Below are 21,750 nucleotides of genomic sequence, written 5' to 3'. Positions count from 1 at the left end.
AACCTACTCCAAAGTAACTGAGAAATAAACTGTGGTTTTGATACCAAATAAAAGGAATTGAGGAAACAGGAATAGAGGAGTCGGGTAGGCAGCTGAGGTGGTGGACACAGCAGAAGAAGGGAAGAGGGGGAAGGACGAGGTGTGGGATATTGTGACCATTCCTCAGGAATTAAAAAAGTTGGCATGAGCTGTTGCTGGAACAGTTGATAAGAGGAAAGATCATTATGATAACATTTCAATTCAAATTTCAACATGGAACCATATTTAATACTTAGTTGAACTTTCCATTATAAATGAATTTAATCAGAAAAAGCCTATGCTCAGTTGATGAAAACATGAAATTCTGCCTTAGTGTGGCCTTAGAGACATGATCGTCAATAAACTTGTTGAAGGTCTAATGAACTTGGAGTACTGTTGGCTGTTTCTGAGAGAGGCACGAAGAAAAATGTGTGAGGTCTCTGTCCTTCCTGATCACTTCCAAACACTAATGTTCCATGAAACTGTATAAATCTATCAAAAGATTTATCTGAAACATTTTAAAGCTTTACTTAAAATATAATCTCACTCTATTAAAGTAACAAAGTCTTAACTGCTTAGCTTGTCAAGTACCTCTGTCTTTACTTTCTTAATCTTTGAAGCTTTAATAGCTATGCTGTAGTTTGCCAAGGGTTTGTCAGTAGCTGGATTCATATCTATGATTTCAGAGGCTTTAGACATACCTCCTTCCCCTATGCCAATGTTTGTATTTCCAGATTGAAATTTTTTTTAAGGCATATGGAAGTGTTCTCAGCCTGTTCCATTGCTGTATGAAAAATAAGTTAAAGCTGAGAAGTGTCTTAGAAATCCTGACAAGAAAGCAGCCCCAGGTTTGAGCAGAGTTCAAGGCTGGATCCACGTACTTCCCTTGTGAAGCAACTCTTCTGCCTGCTCTGTTTGGATCTTTGTCTCCTTGGCCGAAAGCAGTGATGGCTAGGGTTAAGGTGAATGGTGTATGTACTGTCAGAAGACTATCAGTTCTCTCCCTGTTTTTGATGAAGTTAGTTCTGGTATTTATTGTCTCTTTATTGTTCCTTATAGCATGAGGACCCAGGTATTTATAATCCTAACTGCTGATGAGCTATGAGACTTATTTTATCAGGTGTAAAAGGTCACATGATATATACTAGTGTGCTGACACCATCTTGTTTCAGTTTTGTCTTAAGCAAATTGCCTCCTACTGACTTAACATGGCTGCCAGTGCCTCATTTTGGAGAGAAGGCTACACTGGAGAATAGAACCACACTTTGAGTCAAGATTCTGTGGTTCTAATCATGGCTTTGAGGAAAAAAGCAGTGTGGTATATTGGAAAGCCCATAGGCATAGAAACAAAACGGCTCTGAGTTTGCAGCCCCCTCTATCAATTTCTAGCTGTGACTTTTAACACATTGCTTATCGTATGATCCTTATTTTGTTTTTAAAATGGCAATAGTAGTGTCTGTGTCACAAGGTTATTGTTGTGTTTGAAAGAAATGATGCATGTTAATATGCTAGAAATTCAGAGGGCCCTCAATAAATGACAGCTATTGTTTCCCAGAGCCTCCTGTTAATCTTCATTGTAGGGAAATAAGTGAGTTGGGGGTGATGTATCAGCATTTCTTTCCAGCTCTAAGTCTTTAAGGTTTAAAATAATCTGACCCCTCCATATACCTATAGGTGCTCTGATTTAGAAATGTAATACTATGGTAGAATTCTAAAACAGAAATAATTACTGACATTTAGTGATCACATACTGATCACTATGCCAGATACTGTGCAAAGGGCTTTACATACATTATCTCATGTAATCCTAAAGAACTCTTTGAGGTGTAGGTATTATTATAATACTCATTTTACAGAAGTACCAGATAAGACAGAGAAGTAACTTGCCCACTGCTAATAAAATGCCAAACCTAGTAAGTCTGGCCCAATAGTGTGTGCTATTGATGCTTACCTGATAGAGGATGGCAGGTTTGGGCAGACAGAAAAGTTGAGTGGCAGTGCAGTCATCACGCAACCAATAGGACGGGGAGCTCTGGAGCTGTGATGGCCAAGAAAAGTAGCTCTACATTGGGGTAAGGGGTTGGGCTTTTATACCCCTGTATCAACCGTACTTGACTTGAGCTGTTCCCCAGAAAGCAGGTATACCCTTGGGGAGAGGTGCTTCTCTTTGGTAGTACTCAGCAGCGGGAGGAATGCCTGCTTAGATCTTGAAGAGGGGAATCTGGGTGGTGTGCCATAGCATCCACTACAGGACAGACAGATTCATATACCCACTGCACAGTATACACTGAGACAGCAGGGTTTGTAGCAGAGAAAGTTTAGCGATGGCAGAGTGCCAAGAGGAGATGGGAGAAAACCCTCAAATCCATCTCCCTGAGGAGTTCTGGGCTGGGGTTTTTAAGGGGGTCTTGGAGGGCAAGGGGCTGGAAAATTGGGATCGTTCATTGGCTGGGGGAAGGGGGATGAAATCATCAGGATATGGGAAATGCATTCTTTGGTGAATCAGCTCCTTGTGGTCCTTCAGACCAGCTGAGTTTCATCTGTGTGAAATACCTGAAAGGTTATCTCAAAGCACAAACTTAGCGTTTCATAATATTCAAGTTATTGTCTATAGAGCAGCTTCAGGGGGAACTATAACCTTGTAACAAGGTCTATATGATTCTGAAGCAATAGGCAAACAACTGTGAGGAAGGGGTCCCCCAGCAAGCTGACCTAATGTTCAAGTTGTTGTCTACAGAGCAGTTAGGGGGAGCTATATAACCTTGTAACAGGGTCTACATGATTCTGAAGCAGTAGCCAAACAGCTAGAAGGAAGGGGTCAGAGCAGCCTGATATGAGTAATGCTCAGTGTGCTGCAAGCTTGGTTTATTTTCGTTCCCCCCACCCCCCTTCTTCCCTGATTAATTTTATAAAGGATATAGGGACGGTTTCTGACACCACTCTAACGGCATCCTAAAAACAGGGCTCTGACTCTGACAACCAAGGGACAGATCCCATTTCTTTTCATTTGACGTTACCTTTGTCATGATACTTTACAAAGAATGTGTTAGCCAAACATGAAGGATAGATGAATGAGTACGGGTCACACTGAACCTAAAAAAGACACTTTTCAAGAGGGAGCTTCCTCAAGGAGATAGGTACCTGAATTGATGGGGCGGAGTGGAGATGGCTGATTATTCCAGGCAGAAAGGCCAGTTTGAACAAAAACATGGAGGAGTTAAACAATAGTATTCTGTTTTCAGAAGCTGTATAGATTTCACACTATAATCAAAATGTGTGCACCGTAAGCACAATTTTTATTTGTCAAGTATACCTTAATAAAGCTGGAGGAAAAAGGGCCTTCACTAGCTCAAATGATGCCCCTATGCATTTTTTTAAAAGGCATCTTTTTTGTTAAGTGAAACTTTTAGTATATTATCACATCTGTGGTTTTATTATACCCCAGTACACAATATTTTAATGTTGAGAGATGACGTAAAATGAGCTTAGAGCCGCAAAGACCTGTGTCAAGCCCCGCCCCCGGGCGCTTAGTGTCAAGCACAGCAGTTGCAAAAACACCTGGATGTTCTCAGCCCATGTAGCGAGGTCAAGGTCTTAACGCCCTGGGAACCGAAATCTCCCTTGATGTCCAATCTTTTTAAATCTTTCCAAGCCTCTATTTCTCATCTGCAAAATGACGATAATCGCATTTGAAATTCTCCGTTTTCAAAACACAAGTATTTATTAAAGGACACGTAGGCTGGGGAAACAAGGGAGACTTAAGATCTAAATCTAAAAGGACAGACCAGAGAAAGGCAAGGGTGTCTAGAAACACAAAACAGTCAACATAGATTTTGAGACTCATTTACACTCTTTTCTTTCCGGGTTTGGGCGCTTCACATTTGAAATAAAAGTTCTGGGACGGCGACTGCCGTGACCCTCTCTTCCCTGCACAGCGCAGGCTCTAACTAGAAATGCGCGGAGGACCGCAGTTGCCTAGACGACTCTACGCGGCAGGGCGGGGCGGTCGTCTGTCCGTGCCCTCCCACTCACGCCGTCACGCGCTTTCACGCTTCCCCGCCTCCAGGCGCGCCGCGCAGTCGGCCATTGGCTGGACCTGCAGGTCTCACTATCCTCACTCCATCCGCGGAACCAATGGCTGGGACCGCCAGGGGCTCGTTTGCGCGAGTCACACGAGGCCGGCAGCAGCACAGACCAATCAGCGCTCCGAGAAGGCGGGGCGGAAGCCGTTGCAGACCAATAACGACAGGAGGGACCGGCCAAGTCCACCCGGTTCCACCACCAAGCCGGGCGAGGCAGGTTCTGAGGTCGCAACACCTGGCCGATCCTGGGTGTCGGTGGCCCGCAGTCATCTCGCGGCCGTTCTGGTGAGGAGGCCAGAGGAGTGCTCGTGAGCGAGGCAAGGTGAGCAGGCGGGCTCCCACCTGGTGCTCCGTGAGATCTAGGGGAGCGGGGTCGGGGAGCCGGCGCGCGCGCTGGGCGGGATGCCGGCTGTGGCACCCGAGAGGGGGCGGAGGGAGACTGGAGTGAACGTGGGCCTGGGAAAAGGTGGGTGCTAGAAAGGAAGGAAACGGATGAAACGGAATGAAATTCTTAAATGATGGAACTGCATGTTTCTTGCCTTTAAAGAGTGTTGTCTTCGGGAGACGGGACGCAGAAGACAGTTGAGCAGCACAGGGTGATAGAGTGCTGAAAGTTATACAAAAGCAGGAAACACTAGAAGGAGGTAAGATTAATGATTTTAATAAGAGTGATTTTAATGAGAGTAAGATGTAATATGCGTTAGGAGTAGTGGGGTTGGGAAGAGCGTCCTAGAGGAGGTTACTGAAGGATGACTAGGAGTTAAATGGGAGGACATCACCTGTAAAGGAACGATATTTCCGTGAGCAGAGAGACATGAAGCAGTCGCCACCATGAATGATCAGATACTGCAAAAATGTGAAATGTGGGGTAGCGAGAGTGTTAGAAATGAAGAGTGAAGAAGTCAGGAAGGGCCTCATGTGCATAGCAGTGGGCCCTTGAACTTGGAGTGTTGTAAGGAGGTTATCTCTGATATTTAGATAGATCCTGGCATTGCATCTTAAAGATAGGGTTTAAGAAGGGCAAGCATGGAGGCAGGGCAGGTCCAGAAAATAAAGGAGGTGGTGAAATCTGGGTTAAAATGGCAAAGGACAGAGACTGGCTGACAGCTAAACAAGGTTTCTGAGAATCCACAAATAACTAAATTTACTCAGCCTCCTCCAGAGCAGGCTTCCAGTCATTTAGGTTGACCAGGAGTGAGAAAAGGAAAAGGAAATTCAATTCTCCAGGACCTTGTTTCCCCTATCCGCTTTATTTCCACTTTGTTTTCGTTCAGTTAGCAACGGTATATCCATTTCCTCGCTCCATTGTGGAAAGTAAATTCCTGAATGTTAACTAAACAAGTATCTCTACATTGGGTGAGAGTTTGAAGACTTAAGGCAGTAGAGATGGGAGAGACTTAAAACATTATGTCTGAGAATTAGGCATTAAAGGAGGTATTTGGGCAGGGGTTGTGAGGAGCACGTACCGAAACTTTGCACCTGTTGAGTGAGTTCGTATGCCTCTGAACTCTCTGATTGGATATGGCCAGTAAACTTGGATAATCAGATCCTGGAGTTTAGGGAAGAGGGCTAGAGATAGACAGGATGGATATCAGCATATTTTAAAAACAGAAAATAGTTAAGATCACCCAAGAAAATCTGGACTAGTTAGGAAGGAGTAAGGAAGACACTATTATGAAATTTCCAACTTCAGTTCTCGTATTCTGTCTAATCTCCTGGTTGAGTCTTTGTAGTTCTCTCTATGCAAAACACCTCCCTTGACCCTCTCTCTCACATTCTGCTGTTTCAATCTGTCACCTCCCTCTCGTGTGCTATGTCTCAGTTTAGATTGCACCTTTCTCTAGAAGTTCAGAGCGCTGTATATTCCTCCCTTTATTGTTCTTATCACATGATTTTTGATGATTTGGACACCACGTGATATTCCTCACTAAATTTTATGTTTTGTGAACTCAGGGGTAAGGGCAGCAGCTAGCACAATGAATGCACAATACTTTTCCCAGTGAATGGATGTGAGTTCCAGGAACCAAGGAAAGGCAATATTTCAAGAAGAGAAGAATCAAATCTTCCAGATTAGTCAAGTAAAACAAACTCCACAAAAAGATTTATTGGATTTGGCAGCTGGAGATCCTTAGTGATTTTAATAAGAGTAAGTTCAGTGCAGTGATGACAATAGAATGCAGATTGCAGTTGCTAGGATGTAAACAGGAAATAAGAAGGTAAAGACAAGTCATGTGTCTGAAAAAGGAATACCTTTTTCAGAAGGCTTAGGTAAACTATAGGAATTCTTCTTGTACTCTAATACTTATTGTGGGTTTTATTTATAATCATAGTATAGTATAATGGATGAGTGCCTGGGCTTCCCCACTTAGCATTTGTGTGACTTTGGGCAAGTTGCTTAATCTTTCTAAACCTCAGTTTTTAAATCTATTTTAAAATGGGGATGAAATGATACCTACCTCACAAAGATGTGGTAAGGATTAAAGTTAAAATGTAGAGAGCATGCTTTGAACACAATTCTTGACACAGAAAGTGCCTAATAATTGTTGGCTTCTTGTAGCTATTACATGCCAGGTCCTGTGCTAAGCGCTTTATATACATTATCTCTTGGACTCATTGGAAGACTTACTGTTTTAATTTTTGCTGATGATGAAACCCATCACAGAGAGGTTACCGAATTTGCCCAAGATCACAGGACAGAGCTAGAAAGTGGTGTTGGTTCATTATTGTCAAATTTGCTAATCACCTTGAGAAAAATTTAAATAGATGGCTGTCTTATTTTACAACTTAGAAGATGATTGAAGACATTTTGGTGTAATTGGGGAGCCAGATTGCAGTTAGCCCAGTGAGTTGTGTAGGGGAGTCAAGCAATCTTTTTTTTTTTTTTGTGACAGAGTCTCAGTCTCCCAGGCTGGAGTGGTGCAGTGGTGCCATCTCAGCTGACTGCAACCTCCACCTCCCAGATTGAAGCAGTTCTCTTGCCTCAGCCTTCTGAGTAGCTGGGATTACAGGTGTGTGCCACCACACCCAGCTAATTTTTGTAGTTTTAGTAGAGACGAGCTTTCACGATGATGTTGGTCAGGCTGGTCTCGAACTTCTGACCTTGTGATCCACCCATCTTGGCCTCCTGAAGTGCTGGGATTACAGGCGTGAGCCAGGTCACTCAGCCTAGTTAAGCAATCTTTATGTAGAATTCCCCTTTGAGAAATAAGTTGGTTGGTTCAAAGAAAGATAAATGGGACAGTGGCTTGGAAGAAGTAATAGAGGTTAGGAAGATGCTTATCAAGAAAGGAAGATGTAGGCTGGGCGCAATCCCAGCCTACATCTGTAATCCCAACACTTTGGGAGGCTACATGGGAGGATCACATGAGCCTAGGAGTTTAAGAACAGTCTGGGCAACATAGGGTGACCCCTGTCTCCATGAAAAATAAAAATAAGTAGCCAGGCATAGTGGCATGTGCCTGTGGTCCCAGCTATGAGAGGCTTAGGTGGGAGGATTGCTTGAGCCTGGGAGATTGATGCTGCAGTGAGCCATAATTACGCCACTGCACTCCAGCTTGGGTGACAGAGTGAGCCCCTGTCTCAAAAAAAAAAAAAGAAAAAGAAAAAGAAAGACAGATGTGAATGTGTCTTTTTAGACTTGAGGGAATGGATTCCATGCAAGGGAGAAGGATGAAAGATGAGAAAGGATAAGTGATGGACAAGTTCTTGAGGTAAGATAACAAAAGAAGACCGATCAGTCTTAGAGGAAAGAATGAATGAGCAAAGAAATTTTGAGGCTTCTAATGACACAGATGGAACATTGTCACTGTGGTGTAAGTTGTTTGAGATGAGTAGGACAGAAGAAGGAGGACTTGAAGCGAATTCAGAGGCCTGAAGAAGTTGGCTAAGTTCTCAATATTCCTTCTGTAGAATGGGATTAAAAGGTCAATTTGAGAAGTGTTGGGGGAGGGGACTTTTATGTCCTATTTAGAACTCTTCTGAGACTTTAAAATACTCATTTTTCAAGTGGTCCAGCAAAATTCATAAACTGGAAGCAGCAGTGGTGAGCGTTTTTAGGAAAGTGGTTCTTGAAAAGTTTCTCTATTTTTTGGTTGGTGACCTATTGAGCTTGTTGAGCTTATTTATTATGTAAGTAGAACATGCTCATTTAAAACGTTAAAATTGTGCAAAAGACATAAAGTCAGATTTTTTTCTCTCTTCCATTACACTATCTCCTGTCCTGCCACACACCGCTATTTTCCTAGAATTCACCATTCTAAATTGTTCCCTTTGTATCCATCTGTACATTTTCTGTTTGTGTGTGTCTCTGTATGTACATATGCATAAAAATGCATAAATAAAATACATATTTTTTTCAAAAAGCCTAAGTGGGGCTCTTGCTATATATATTTGTAACCTGTTATTTAGATTAACACTCTTAGACATCTTTCTATGTAAAACATGTAGATCTTCCTCATTCTTTTAAATGGCTGTATCATTGTCTATGGAAGGACTTAATTAACTCATCTCTTGTTGATGGCTTATTTGTGTTTTGCTTTTACTTTTTTCTTTTTGCTTTTGCTATTACAAGCAATGCTTCTTTCCATCTTAGTGTATCTGTCTTTGTACCCTTGAATGAGAAAATTGCTGGGTCAAAGGATGTATTCATTTTGAATTATGATAGGTGTTGCTAATTTTTCCTCCAATGATACAGTGATGTAGCCCCCCTCAACAATGTATGGTCATGCCTGTTTTCTCACCTTCTTACCAGTACTGGGCACTGGGCAGTAATAAACTTTTAAAGATTTGCTACTTAAGTATCTCTTTGTTTTAGGTGCATTTCCTCATTTGAGTGAAGTGAAGATTCTTCCTTGTTTAGTGACCGTTTGCCTTTATTATTCTGAGAACTGCTTGTGAATGGCATTTGTCATTTTTCTATTGTGTTTTTAGCTTTTTTTTAAAGCACACTTTGTAGGCCTTTGTCATAAAATGTTGGAAATATTTTTCCCAGTTAGTCATTTTATCTTTGACTTTGTTTATGACTCTTTTTCTATTCCCCAGTAATAAGTATTTAATTTTCAGGTACTCATATTTGGCAGGCTTTTTCTTTATAGGCTCTTTTGGCTTTAAGTGATACTTTTAAACCCAGCTATTGCTCGTTTAAATTAGAAGCTTTTCCATGAGAACCACACTGATGATTTCTTTAAATACGGATTGAAAAATTTTTTCCACTATTGTTTCTTCAGCTACTGTTCTTTTTTTTTTTTTTGAGTTGGAGTTTCACTCTTGTTACCCAGGCTGGAGTGCAATGGCGCTATCTCGGCTCACCGCAACCTCCACCTCCTGGGTTCAGGCAATTCTCCTGCCTCAACCTCCTCAATAGCTGGGATTACAGGCATGCGCCACCATGCCCAGCTAATTTTTTGTATTTTTAGTAGAGACGGGGTTTCACCGTGTTGACCAGGATGGTCTCGATCTCTTGACCTCGTGATCCACCCGCCTCGGCCTCCCAAAGTGCTGGGATTACAGGCTTGAGCTACCGCGCCCGGCCTCAGCTACTGTTCTTAAATGGAAATGGTGATGATATCCAGCAAATTTTTTTAAATGGTGTAAAGCCTGAGAAATTGGTACTCCTTTAGTAGTTATCATTGTAAAAATGATCAGAGGATGCATTTTTTCACTGTTTAATTTTTTGTTTAACTTATTTGTTGTATATATTCATTTCTACAGAACTATAAGGCTGTCTGCAGAGATTTGAAACATGGCAACAAATGAAAGTGTCAGCATCTTTAGTTCAGCATCCTTGGCTGTGGAATATGTAGATTCACTTTTACCTGAGAATCCTTTGCAAGAACCATTTAAAAATGCTTGGAACTATATGTTGAATAATTATACAAAGTTCCAGATTGCAACATGGGGATCCCTTATAGTTCATGAAGCCGTTTATTTCTTGTTCTGTGTACCTGGATTTTTATTTCAATTTATACCTTATATGAAAAAATACAAAATTCAAAAGGTGAGTATAAGGGACTAGAAATAGAATATTATCATTAATGTTGCTGAATATTTTAAAAGTAAATACAGCTCTGTTTGAGAGGCTAAATCAGTGATACCCAATAGAAATAAAATGAAGCCACATATGTAATTTTAAATTTTCTAGTAGAATACATAGAAAAGGTAAAAAGAAATAAGGAAATTAATTTCATAATGTGTATTATTTAACTCAATAATTATAAACTATGCCTGGGTGCAGAGTTCATTCCTGAAATTCTGGCACTTTGGGAGAACAAGGGAGAAGGATTGCTTGAGGCCAGTAGTTTAAGACTATCCTGGGCAACATAGCAAGATCCTGTCTCTACAAAAAAATACAAAAATGTCCAGGCATGGTGGTGCACACCTGTAGTCCTCGCTACTTACGAGGCTGAAGCAGAAGGATTGCATCACTGTACTCTAGCATTGGCGATGGAGTGAGACCTTATCTTGAAAAAAATAAGACATAAACTTATTTCAACCAGTAATCAAAATCTAAAAAATTCGTAATGACATATTTAATAAGTCTTTGCAATCCCATGTGTATTTTATATTAATTTTAGCCTGTCTTAATTTAGGCTAGCTGTTTTTAGTGTTTGGTAGCCACGTGTTACTAGTTGCTCCTGAATTGAACAGCACAGTCCTAAGTCATTACTGATAATATTTCAAGAATAGTTTGTTAAATTGGCCGTTAAGTAGATATGATGTTTATCTAACTTAAGTTTATAAATCTTAATTATTTAAGCTAGCTGGAAAGGAAAGCTTTGGCGATTCGTGGGTATTTTGCAATTCACCCAAACTCCTGATGTTCCAGCAAATCTAAGTGACTGTTAATACACTAAGACCTTGGATCAGGGCTATTCAAGATTTTTTTCCTCTAAATATATAGTAGATCATTTGGCAGCATTCATACTATCCCAAATAAGGAGTTGAAGCTCCTTGTTTCTGGATATTTGCTTCATTGCACTAAATGTCAAGAGATTGCTACATACATGGTAAGGTGAAATCTAGTATGTTGCCTATGAGCCTGACATGAGAATTTGGAGTAGCTTATTAGAAAGATGAATTATTTGTCAGCATTTGGTAAACTGATGATAGTTTCTAGTGTTTGCTGTTTACTTTTCATAAAAGGTCACTCCAAATTAAAACTCAAGGGCATGCAGTTTTGGTAGAAAGTAGACCGTTGAGAGTATTCGTCTACGGAAAGTAATTTACATTCACTCAGTACAGTTCATCCTCCATATCCATGGGTTATGTATCCATGAATCCAACCAACTGCAGATCAGAAATATTCAGGGGAAAAAAACTGTGTCTATACTGACATGTACAGTCTTTTTTCCTTGTCATTATTCAAAATAATAGCTATTTATGGAGCATTTGCATTTTATTAAGTATTATAAGTACTGTAGAGATGATTTAAAGTATAAGGGAGGATATGTGTAGGTTATGTCAAATGGTGTGTCATTTTATATCAGGCACTTGAGCTTCTTCAGATTTTGGTATCTGCAGAAAGTTCCAGAACCAATCCCCCAAGGATACTAAGGCACATCTGTATATATGTTGGATGGTAATCTGTACACGTTCTCTGTTATCATTTTGTTAGCTTCACAGCCTTTCCCAGTGAGTCTCACTTTAAGAAGGTATTAATATTAGTCTTCTCTGGGGATAATGTAGGGGTCAGATGACTGCGGACTCCAGGCCAAGGGAGAAAAGAGCAAAGGGCAAAGGTGAAGGAAATAAAAAATAATGTAACCCAAAAGAGAGTAGTCTGTTACCTTCAATTAAAGTCATAGAAGTTCCAAAGTGCTTTTTAGAAAAGCACCTGCTTTGAAAGGCAGAATTAAGTTTGGATGTCATAGTTCTAATGCACCTTTAGGGTGAATATGGCTGCCATGTGTCTGTCACCCAGTGATTTATTTATAGGGCTGACTCATAGTATGGCTGGCCAGGCACAAGCATTCTTTTTCTCCTTCACTGTACTTTGCAGCTGAATCATTGGCTAGAAGTAGAACCTTTCCAGAGAAAGGAAATTTTTTTCAGGCAAGGGTATTGAGCAGCTTTGAAATACAGTGTAGCAAAGGAAAGAAGCTGTAGTCTAGTTGGTCAGAACTAGTTGTTCATAAACAGATTGAAAGGCTGGGTGATAGGACTTCAAGTCTCTACTCAGCGAGTCTTCAAGTTTCATAACCATTAAAGTCCATGGTTTGAGCATTTTTGATTCAAAAATAAATTGTGATGTTAAATGAGCACCAGTTTTCACAAGTTAAAGGTGTTTTAAAAGAAACCAAAATATTAGTACAAATTAATTATAGGTTTATGCATTTTGAGCAGATACCTTAAAGGTTATCAGTTGTTTAAGGTAAAATATTTGAGGATCACATTTAACATTTACAATAAATGTTTTTATTCTTAAAATTGTCCAAAAGAAAAAGCTGCTGGTGATGATGAAATAGTACTAAAGCCTTTCTGCTTTCAAACAGAATAGACAACTGGAGAGTTAATGCATGTGCTTGCTAGTTTGGGGAAATGTCACAGGAATGAAAAAGTCAAGTAGATTTTGCAGGATCAAAAAAAAATACATCTTAATTTTTAAATTACTTTTAAAAAATCATACATCTTAGTAATTTTCCAAAAACTTTTCTCAAAGATAAAAGTACTAAAAATATTGTTTCTGAAGTCTGTGGCCTTGTAAAAGTATTCCTTCATATTAGGCACAGTTATGCATAAAGAAAGTAAAATATGGTAAACTTTCATATTGTACTAGGTATGATTTTTATAGCTGTCTTTTTAACTAATTTATGTATACTTTAAATGGTGTAGCATGTGATTTTATTATAGTTGATTAAACTTTGTAATTTCTGTAACTGCCTGGATATCGGAGTCTACCCAGTAAATTAAGTCTATTAACCATAGTTTCTGTAGGAACATTACTTTGCCAACTGAAGCCTGAATGTTTCATTTATTTCGTTCCAGTTTAGAGGAGTGGGGTTAGATAATGCTCAGATTAGAAATACAAAGGCCAGTTGTCAAATCCCCTCATTTTATTGTTGAGGAAACTAAGTTGTAAACATCACAGAGCTAGTTAACTGGTGAGTAGTAGCCCTTGGTATTAGAGCACAGGTCTCTGGATTGATTCTTAGTTCAGTGCTTTTCCTATTTTTGTCAGGAAGATAACCCTTAAGGAATTTTAAGAACAGAACTGGATCTGAAGGCCTAGAATTGTTAGTCCAACTTCTGCTAATAACTGTGTGTGTGACTCTGCCCAAGCTGGTTGACCTCTTTGGGCTTCTGCTGATACACAGCAGTTCCCGTACTTTGGATATTGTGGCTTACTTAAAAGTGTTCTGTTGGCAGATTTCTGAATTTTTCAGAAGCGACATTTAAAACAAAGCAATAACTAATATTTATTGTCACCATCGTTTTGTAAAACCCAAAGCACTTTTTTATATGTTAAGTGCAGTCCTGTAAATTGAATAAATTTAGGTTTTTGTGTTTTGTTTTTGTTTTTGCTTTCTTTTGAATAATGGCTTGCTTAGCAAATGGATATCCTGATGAGGTTTTAGGAACATTTCATGTTGCTACAACTTTTCTCATTTTGACTTGAATCTGTGAACTCCATCATCAGGACATAGCTCTGTACTCCTCAACTCAGAGAGTTTACAGTTCTGTCATTGGATATGAACAAAAGTGCACTCACTTACTTATTGGAATGAATACCACTGAGTGCCTGGAAGCACTGTATAAAAGGCTTCCAATGCTTTGTGTACAACTTCTTTAGTAGCGGACGCCCAACTGTAATCTTAGCATATCATCAGTCTTCTCTGAAACTTCTAGTAAAAGGAGTGAAGTGAATGATCTGTGGTAGCAAAGACTGGAGAGTTACTCATTCTGTAGTGTTTTAGTTTGAGATCATTATGAGTGGGTGCATCTGTTAACAGTTTCTTCACCTAAGGTAGTGATAGTCGTTGTCAAGAATTTAGAAGGCAAAGATTCCTGAGCTTAGCTACTATAAAGTTAACATAACTGACATAGAATTAAGGTCCAACATAAACATTAGAGAAAAAATTAGGTCAAGTTAAACTACAATAGCAGAAACTAATACTAGGTGTTGTGATTTTTCTCCATAGGATAAACCAGAAACGTTGGAAAACCAATGGAAATGTTTCAAAGTTCTTCTCTTTAATCACTTCTGTATTCAGCTACCTTTGATTTGCGGAACCTACTATTTTACAGAGTATTTCAATATTCCTTATGATTGGGAAAGAATGCCAAGATGGTATGTAGATAAAAGTTTGGCTTTCACACCCAATTGTGGCTTATTATTCAATTAAGTTATACTTAATGTTTACCTTTTTTCTTAATTTTAGTTAATGTTCTAAACTTTGGAAGTAAATGAATAGTAGAAAAGTAAACCATGGTAAAATCCTAAAATGTTTTCATGTTTACATCTTTTTAATATTTTATTGGAAGGTGAGCTTCTAGTATCAGAAGTTTCCATAACGTCTTTTCTATGTTTATATACATATAGAAGTGCTTATGCTGACGAAAAATATATTGCATTGTAAGTTTTAAAACGAATGAAAAATATGGGAATCATTTGTGAGGTTTATAGAAATTGTGTTCATATAAACAAATATGTATGTGTATATATATATATACATATATAAAAATATGTGTGTATGTATATATGTACACACACACATACATACATATACATATACTCATGCATCACTTAACAGGGATACCACTTAAGAAATGTGTCTTTAGGCAAGTTGTGCAAACATTGTCATGAAATGGAATTGGTATAGTGGGCAATCTCTTTAACCTTATATCAGATTAGATCATGTAGCTGGATCCAGTTGTTTTGAGAGTTTATGAATATATCCAATTAGGTCAATCTGGTAAGTGTGTGTTTTGTTTTATGTAATGTCTCAAGCAGTGACTCCAACTAAAAGTCTGGACTGTTTAAGTAAAAATTATTTCTTACAGATTATAACATTTTTATCCTAAAGGTATTTGCTTTTGGCAAGATGCCTTGGCTGTGCTGTCATTGAAGATACTTGGCACTATTTTCTGCATAGACTGTTACACCACAAGAGAATATACAAGTATATTCATAAAGTTCATCATGAGTTTCAGGTATGTTAGAATTATGTTTAATTTTTTTTTTTTTTTTAGTATATTTTATTGCATTTTAGGTTTTGGGGTACATGTGAAGAACATGCAGGATTGTTGCATAGGTACATACATGGCAATATGGTTTGCTGCCTTCCCCGCCATCACCTATATCTGGCATTTCTCCCCATGTTATCCCTCCCCAACTCCCCACCCCCCGCTGTCCCTCCCCTAGTTTCCCCGCCACAGACCTGAGTGTGTGTTGCTCCCCTCCCTGTGTCCATGTGTTCTCATTGTTCAGCACCCGCCTATGAGTGAGAACATGTGGTGTTTGATTTTCTGCTCTTGTGTCAGTTTGCTGAGAATGATGGTTTCCAGGTTTATCCATGTCCTTGCAAAGGACATGAACTCATCGTTTTTTATGGCTGCATAGTATTCCACAGTGTATATGTGCCACATTTTCCCTGTCCAGTCTATCATTGATGGACATTTGGGTTAGTTCCAAGTCTTTGTTATTGTAAACAGTGCTGCAATGAACATTGGTGTGCACGTGTCCTTATACTAGAACGATTTATAATCCGTTGGATATATACCCAGTAGTGGGATTGCTGGGTCAAATGGAATTTCTATTTCTATGTCCTTGAGGAATCGCCACACTGTCTTCCACAATGGTTGAACTAATTTACACTCCCACCAACAGTGTAAAAGTGTTCCTATTTCTCCACATCCTCTCCAGCATCTGTTGTCTCCAGATTTTTTAATGATGGCCATTCTAACTGACGTGAGATAGTATCTCAATGTAGTTTTGATTTGCATTTCTCTAATGACTAGGGATGATGAACATTTTTTCATATGTTTGTTGGCTTCATAGATATCTTCTTTTGTAAAGTGTCTGTTCATATCCTTTGCCCACTTTTGAATGGGCTTGTTTTTTTCTTGTAAATCTGTTTTAGTTCTTTGTAGATTCTGGATATCAGCCCTTTGTCAGATGGGTAGATTGCAAAAATTTTTTCCTATTCTGTTGGTTGCTGATTCACTCTAGAATTATGTTTAATTCTTTCTGTTAGAGGCAAAATGTCTATTTTAATTGCCTGAGCATTTTTCTAAAATTGTGGGTGACATTTTTATTTTCTTTTCCTTTGTCATGATTATTAAGAACAACACACATACAAACAAGCCAGTTCTATGCGTTTTCTTCAGTATTTAAATTTCATGGTAAATTGAAATCTGAAAGAAATATATTACATGAAAGTTTGGACTTCCATCCTTGTGGACAGAGTGCTATACTGACACAGCTAGATACTCACATTGCTAACTGCCACAAAAACAGTGACTTTTATTAGAACTGCTTTTTCTTTTTTTCCTTTTTTTATGAGACGGAGTTTTGCTCTTGTTGCCCAGGCCGGACTGCAGTGGCATGATCTCAGCTCACTGCAACCTTTGCCTCCTGGATTCAAGCAATTCTCCTGCCTCAGCCTCTCAAGTAGCTGGGATTACAGGCATGCGCCACCATGTGTGGCTAATTTTGTATTTTTGGTAAACACGGGACTTCACTATGTTGGGGTCAGGTCTCAAACTCCTGACCTCAGGTGATCCACCCACCTCAGCCTTCCAAAGTGTTGGGATTACAGGCATGAGCCACCATGCCCAGCTGTTAGAATTGCTTTGATGAAGCTTTATCAAACTGGCTATGTGAGTATGTTTTGCATTGATCGTGATTACATGGTATGCCAGATCAAGCATCTGTTTATTAGAGGAACAAATATAAATACATAAATCAAATTAAAATTCAAGTCAATTATTTAGTGCCTTTATCTTAAACCATCAAAGACAGTAAGATTTTTATACCCCTAGACCTTTTGATGTTTAGTAAGGACAAAAAAGTATTTTTATTGAAAACTACTATTATTTATGTGTATGGCTAGATAGATCATCACTACATATAGAATCAATATAACTTTGTAAAACTGCATGCATAAATAGCATATATGTATTAGTGAAGTTCTCCAGCAAAGCAGAATCATTAGTATATATGTGCAGAGAGAGAGATTTATTTTAAGAAATTGGCACATGCAGGTGTTGGGGCTTTCAGGTCTGAAACCTGTAAAGCGGACTATAGACTGGAAATTTAGGTGAGTATTGTTGCAGCCTTGGGTCCAAATTCCATGGAGCAGCAAGTTGGAAACTCAGGCTTGGGTTTCTGTGTTGCAGTCTTGAGAATCCTTCTTCTTCAGTAAACCTCAGCCTTTGTCCTGAAGGCCTTCAAGTGATTGGATGAAGCCCGCCCTTGTTATGAAGGATAATCACCTTTACTCAGAGTCTACTGATTTCAAAGTTAACAACATCTAAAAAATACCTTAACAATAACATCTAGACTGGTATTTAATCAAACAGTGGGGCATCATAGCCTAGCCAAGTTGACACACAAAATTAACCCCATCACAATAACTAAGAAATTAAGAACTTCTTATCTGTTTGTTTTAGGCTCCATTTGGAATGGAAGCTGAATATGCACATCCTTTGGAAACTCTAATTCTTGGAACTGGATTTTTCATTGGAATCGTGCTTTTGTGTGATCATGTAATTCTTCTTTGGGCATGGGTGACCATTCGTTTGTTGGAAACTATTGATGTCCATAGGTGAGTATTAGTTTCTGTTCAGGTGTAAAGTATAATGAAATATCTTTATTTTCATGGTCATAAGATTATCATATTTCTGAGTAGACTGATAGGAGAAGTTAATGGTATATTAAGAAAACACAATTTTTGGATAAAAGTTTAAATAATAGATGTTTTTACATTCTAGCTTATGCTGTTAATAATTTTTATACTGATAATGTGTTATTTGGGCAAATAAATATTTAGGACCAGCAATTTCCATATCCTTCTGTGATAAACCTAAACCTAACTTATATTTGAAAACATATCAAAGCATTCAGCCTTCATTGAATAAGACTATTTCGCCGGGCGCGGTGGCTCATGCCTGTAATTCCAGCACTTTGGGAGGCCAAGGCAGGTGGATCACGAGGTCACGTGATCGAGACCATCCTGGTCAACATGGTGAAACCCCGTCTCTACTAAAAATACAAAAAATTAGCTGGGCATGGTGGCGCGTGCCTGTAATCCCAGCTACTCAGGAGGCTGAGGCAGGAGAATTGCCTGAATCCAGGAGGCGGAGGTTGTGGTGAGCCGAGATTGCGCCATTGCACTCCAGCCTGGGTAACAAGAGTGAAACTCCGTCTCAAAAAAAAAAAAAAAAAGACTATTTCTAGTCTCCACTATTGAGCACTGATAAAAGCACTTAATAGGTGGAAGTGCTGCTTGTAATATATATGTATATTTCAAATGCACCCTTTCTGTTGATTGGAAGCCATTTTGTGGTAAATTATTTATATTGAATGCCTTCTTAAGTGCTTATCCTAATTGTTCATTATGTTTAAATTATATGTTCATTGTATTTTCACTTGGAACTTACTTCTGTACCCATGAATGCAGAATATCAAATTGTAAGAATTGTTTTCAAAGTGTTAAAGTAGGAAAATTGATGCTTCTAGTCCTAGTCAGAGAATGTTCTTCTGTAGAAAAATTGTAGTTGAAGGCCGGGCGCGGTGGCTCAAGCCTGTAATCCCAGCACTGTGGGAGGCCGAGGCGGGTGGATCACGAGGTCAAGAGATCGAGACCATCCTGGTCAACATGGTGAAACCCCGTCTCTACTAAAAATACAAAAAATTAGCTGGGCATGGTGGCGTGTGCCTGTAATCCCAGCGACTCAGGAGGCTGGGGCAGGAGAATTGCCTGAACCCGGGAGGTTGCGGTGAGCCGAGATCGCGCCATTGCACTCCAGCCTGGGTAACAAGAGCGAAACTCCGTCTCAAAAAAAAAAAAAAAATTGTAGTTGATATTTCTTTCATTATTTTCTATCCATTGTTTATTTCTGCCTTCCTTCCCCTAAGCCCCTCAAAAGAAGAGAGGGTTAGAGTGATTCAGACGAGTATAACTGTATATCTGATTGTAGATACGTAGTTAGAAATAAAGGAGCATACTCTAAATGTGACTCTTTTTTGAAGCCATTGTCTTTTCCCAACTATAGAAAAGATAGAAAAGCACGCTGGTATTTTGATTAATTGTGGTCCATTTGATTCCATCTTGTCATTGCCTAAAAAAGTAAACAAAGTCACTGTATAGGGATTCATGGGCCTGCCCTTTTTAATACTTGATACTAATTTTATGTGACTTTTCCTAAAAAACATATGTGGTATTTGGGCTTTATTTACGACTATAATAGATTATGGTGAGAAAGCTTCCTCTGAAGCATAAAAGAAAATTAATTCTTAAAAATCTGTTTTAAAGATTCATCGCTAAAACCCCTCTCTTCCATCATTTACACATTTTATCATAAAGTAAATGATTTTCATAGATCTTTTAAGGATTTTTTTTTCTTGGAGTGGTTTCTAGAATATGCACCATTTTCTGTGTTTGCCATTTGTGAACATCTTAGAAATAAAGTGGTCTATGCAAAATGCAATGTTATGTAGATTGATTAATGCGAGCACATGATTATGAATAAAAATGACAATTATTTCAGAGGTATTTATTCCTTAATAATCTTTATCATTTTTGTTTCAGTGGTTATTATATTCCTCTCAATCCTTTAAATTTCATCCCTTTCTATGCTGGGTCTCGGCATCATGATTTCCACCACATGAACTTTATCGGAAACTATGCTTCAACATTTACATGGTGGGATAGAATTTTTGGAACAGACTCTCAGTATCATGCCTATAATGAAAAGAGGAAGAAGTTGGAGAAAAAGACCGAATAAATATCTCATGTAAACCTCCCTTGAAAGATAAACATTTTCCTGAATTGAAATTAGTAGCTAACATTGCTTCTGGAGAGCAGAGATAAGCATGTTTTCTGGCTACTAAGTGATAAAAAGAACATTAACAACCTTTAATTACCTTCCTAGTGGGAACTTTTTCTACTTTACCTACAAGTTCTGTATATGTAGAAATGAATAAACATATATTTAAGTACAGTTTTCATGAGGAAGTTTTAAAGGCCATATTCCTAAGCTTCTGAGAAGGTTTTGGGTACTAGAAGTATTAATCTATGGCTTTTCTCCCAGTAAAACCATAGGCCTGAAGTTGACATTGGTCTTTAAATCTTTTAGATATGTACTGGCCATTTCAGAAAATTCTTCTTATTCGATGTGTTGGCCTTATATTTAACTTTTTTTTTTTTTTGAGATGAAGCTTCACTCTTACCCAGGCTGGAGTGCAGTGGCACAATCTCAGCTTACTGCAACCTCCGCCTCTCGGTTCAAGCAATTCTGTCTCAGACTCCTGAGTAGCTGGGACTACAGGCACATACCACCATGCCCAGCTAATTTTTGTATTTTTGTAGAGATGGGATTTCACCATGTTTGACAGGCCGGTCTTGAACTCCTGACCTCAAGTAATCTGCCCGCCTTGGCTTCCCAAAGCTCTGGAATTACAGGTAGAAGCCACTGCGCCTGGCCTTTTTAACTTTAAACATTTTGTAGAATTTGCCTAAAGATTAAAATGTCATGGATTGAACTACATCGATTGATAGCAGTGAGTGACTGAAGCTTCCAAATCAGCAAAAGCCAACAGCAAGAACTTCCATTCTAAATTGGAGCTAACCAGTTTGGGCTGATTCTGTCTTTGAAGAGTCCTTGATTGCAGTGCTGTACTGGCATTTCTGAATTGATGTAAGGGGACTATTTTAGTAAGGTTTTTCAGGTTACTTGAATTTTTTAAAAAATTGAGGAGCTTTATTTCTGGACTATTTCCCCCTTCGTTTTTGTGTATCAAATTTCCATTGTCATTAAAAACTGTATCCTGAAACTTTGTGAACTGATTTGCTGTATTTGCACTTTGAGCTCTTGAAATAAATGTGATTTCTGTCTGATTATCTGGTTTTCAGTTTTAAACATTGACTGTCACCTTTTATTCTTAAAAGCAAAAGTACAGACATAATTAAATTACTAAGTTTTACAATAAAAGGATTGGTTTCTATTTAAGTGCTTCCTTTGTGAACTGTTTCGTGTCTGTTTGAACATGAATTTATCAGGCTTAACTATTGTGGGAAATTCTCTTGACCTAGTAAAATGATACATATTGAAGCATCTCTTTGCCCTGCTTAGATAATGTATGTTTTCTGTACAGTTGAAGAACAGCTAAACTTCTCAGGGTTGATACAATCTCAAGTGTTTAGGTTGTAACTCATCAAGAGTTGAGGCCGGGTGCGGTGGCTCAAGCCTGTAATCCCAGCACTGTGGGAGGCCGAGGCGGGTGGATCACGAGGTCAAGAGATCGAGACCATCCTGGTCAACATGGTGAAACCCCGTCTCTACTAAAAATACAAAACATTAGCTGGGCATGGTGGCACGTGCCTGTAATCCCAGCTACTCAGGAGGCTGAGGCAGGAGAATTGCCTGAACCCAGGAGGCGGAGGTTGCGGTGAGCCGAGATCACGCCATTGCACTCCAGCCTGGGTAACAA

The 21,750-nt window shown here is 38.9% G+C and overlaps 1 protein-coding gene across 3 annotated transcripts; it reads left to right on the top strand.

Moving 5' to 3' along the window:
• The first annotated feature begins 4,267 nt into the window (after positions 1-4,267).
• Positions 4,268-21,264, top strand: MSMO1 (methylsterol monooxygenase 1). Of its 3 annotated transcripts, none has more exons than XM_032268269.1 (7): positions 4,268-4,422; positions 4,648-4,744; positions 9,810-10,095; positions 14,237-14,385; positions 15,122-15,248; positions 17,709-17,863; positions 19,850-21,264. In XM_032268269.1, the coding sequence occupies exons 3-7, from the start codon at positions 9,841-9,843 to the stop codon at positions 20,043-20,045; spliced, it is 882 nt and encodes a 293-aa protein (XP_032124160.1). In that variant the 5' UTR covers positions 4,268-4,422; positions 4,648-4,744; positions 9,810-9,840; the 3' UTR covers positions 20,046-21,264. The 3 variants fall into 3 exon arrangements, with proteins under 3 accessions (XP_032124160.1, XP_032124162.1, XP_032124161.1); XM_032268270.1 differs by having other exon boundaries at positions 4,277-4,385; positions 19,850-21,160; XM_032268271.1 differs by lacking the exon at positions 9,810-10,095.
• Positions 21,265-21,750: the final 486 nt, after the last annotated feature.

The sequence above is a fragment of the Sapajus apella genome, unplaced genomic scaffold, assembly GCF_009761245.1.
Source record: "Sapajus apella isolate SASKATOON/1434 unplaced genomic scaffold, GSC_monkey_1.0 scaffold177, whole genome shotgun sequence".
NCBI classification, from domain to species: domain Eukaryota; kingdom Metazoa; phylum Chordata; class Mammalia; order Primates; family Cebidae; genus Sapajus; species Sapajus apella.
The sequence above is the reverse complement of the archived record's forward strand: the minus strand, read 5'-3'. Positions and strand labels throughout refer to the sequence as shown.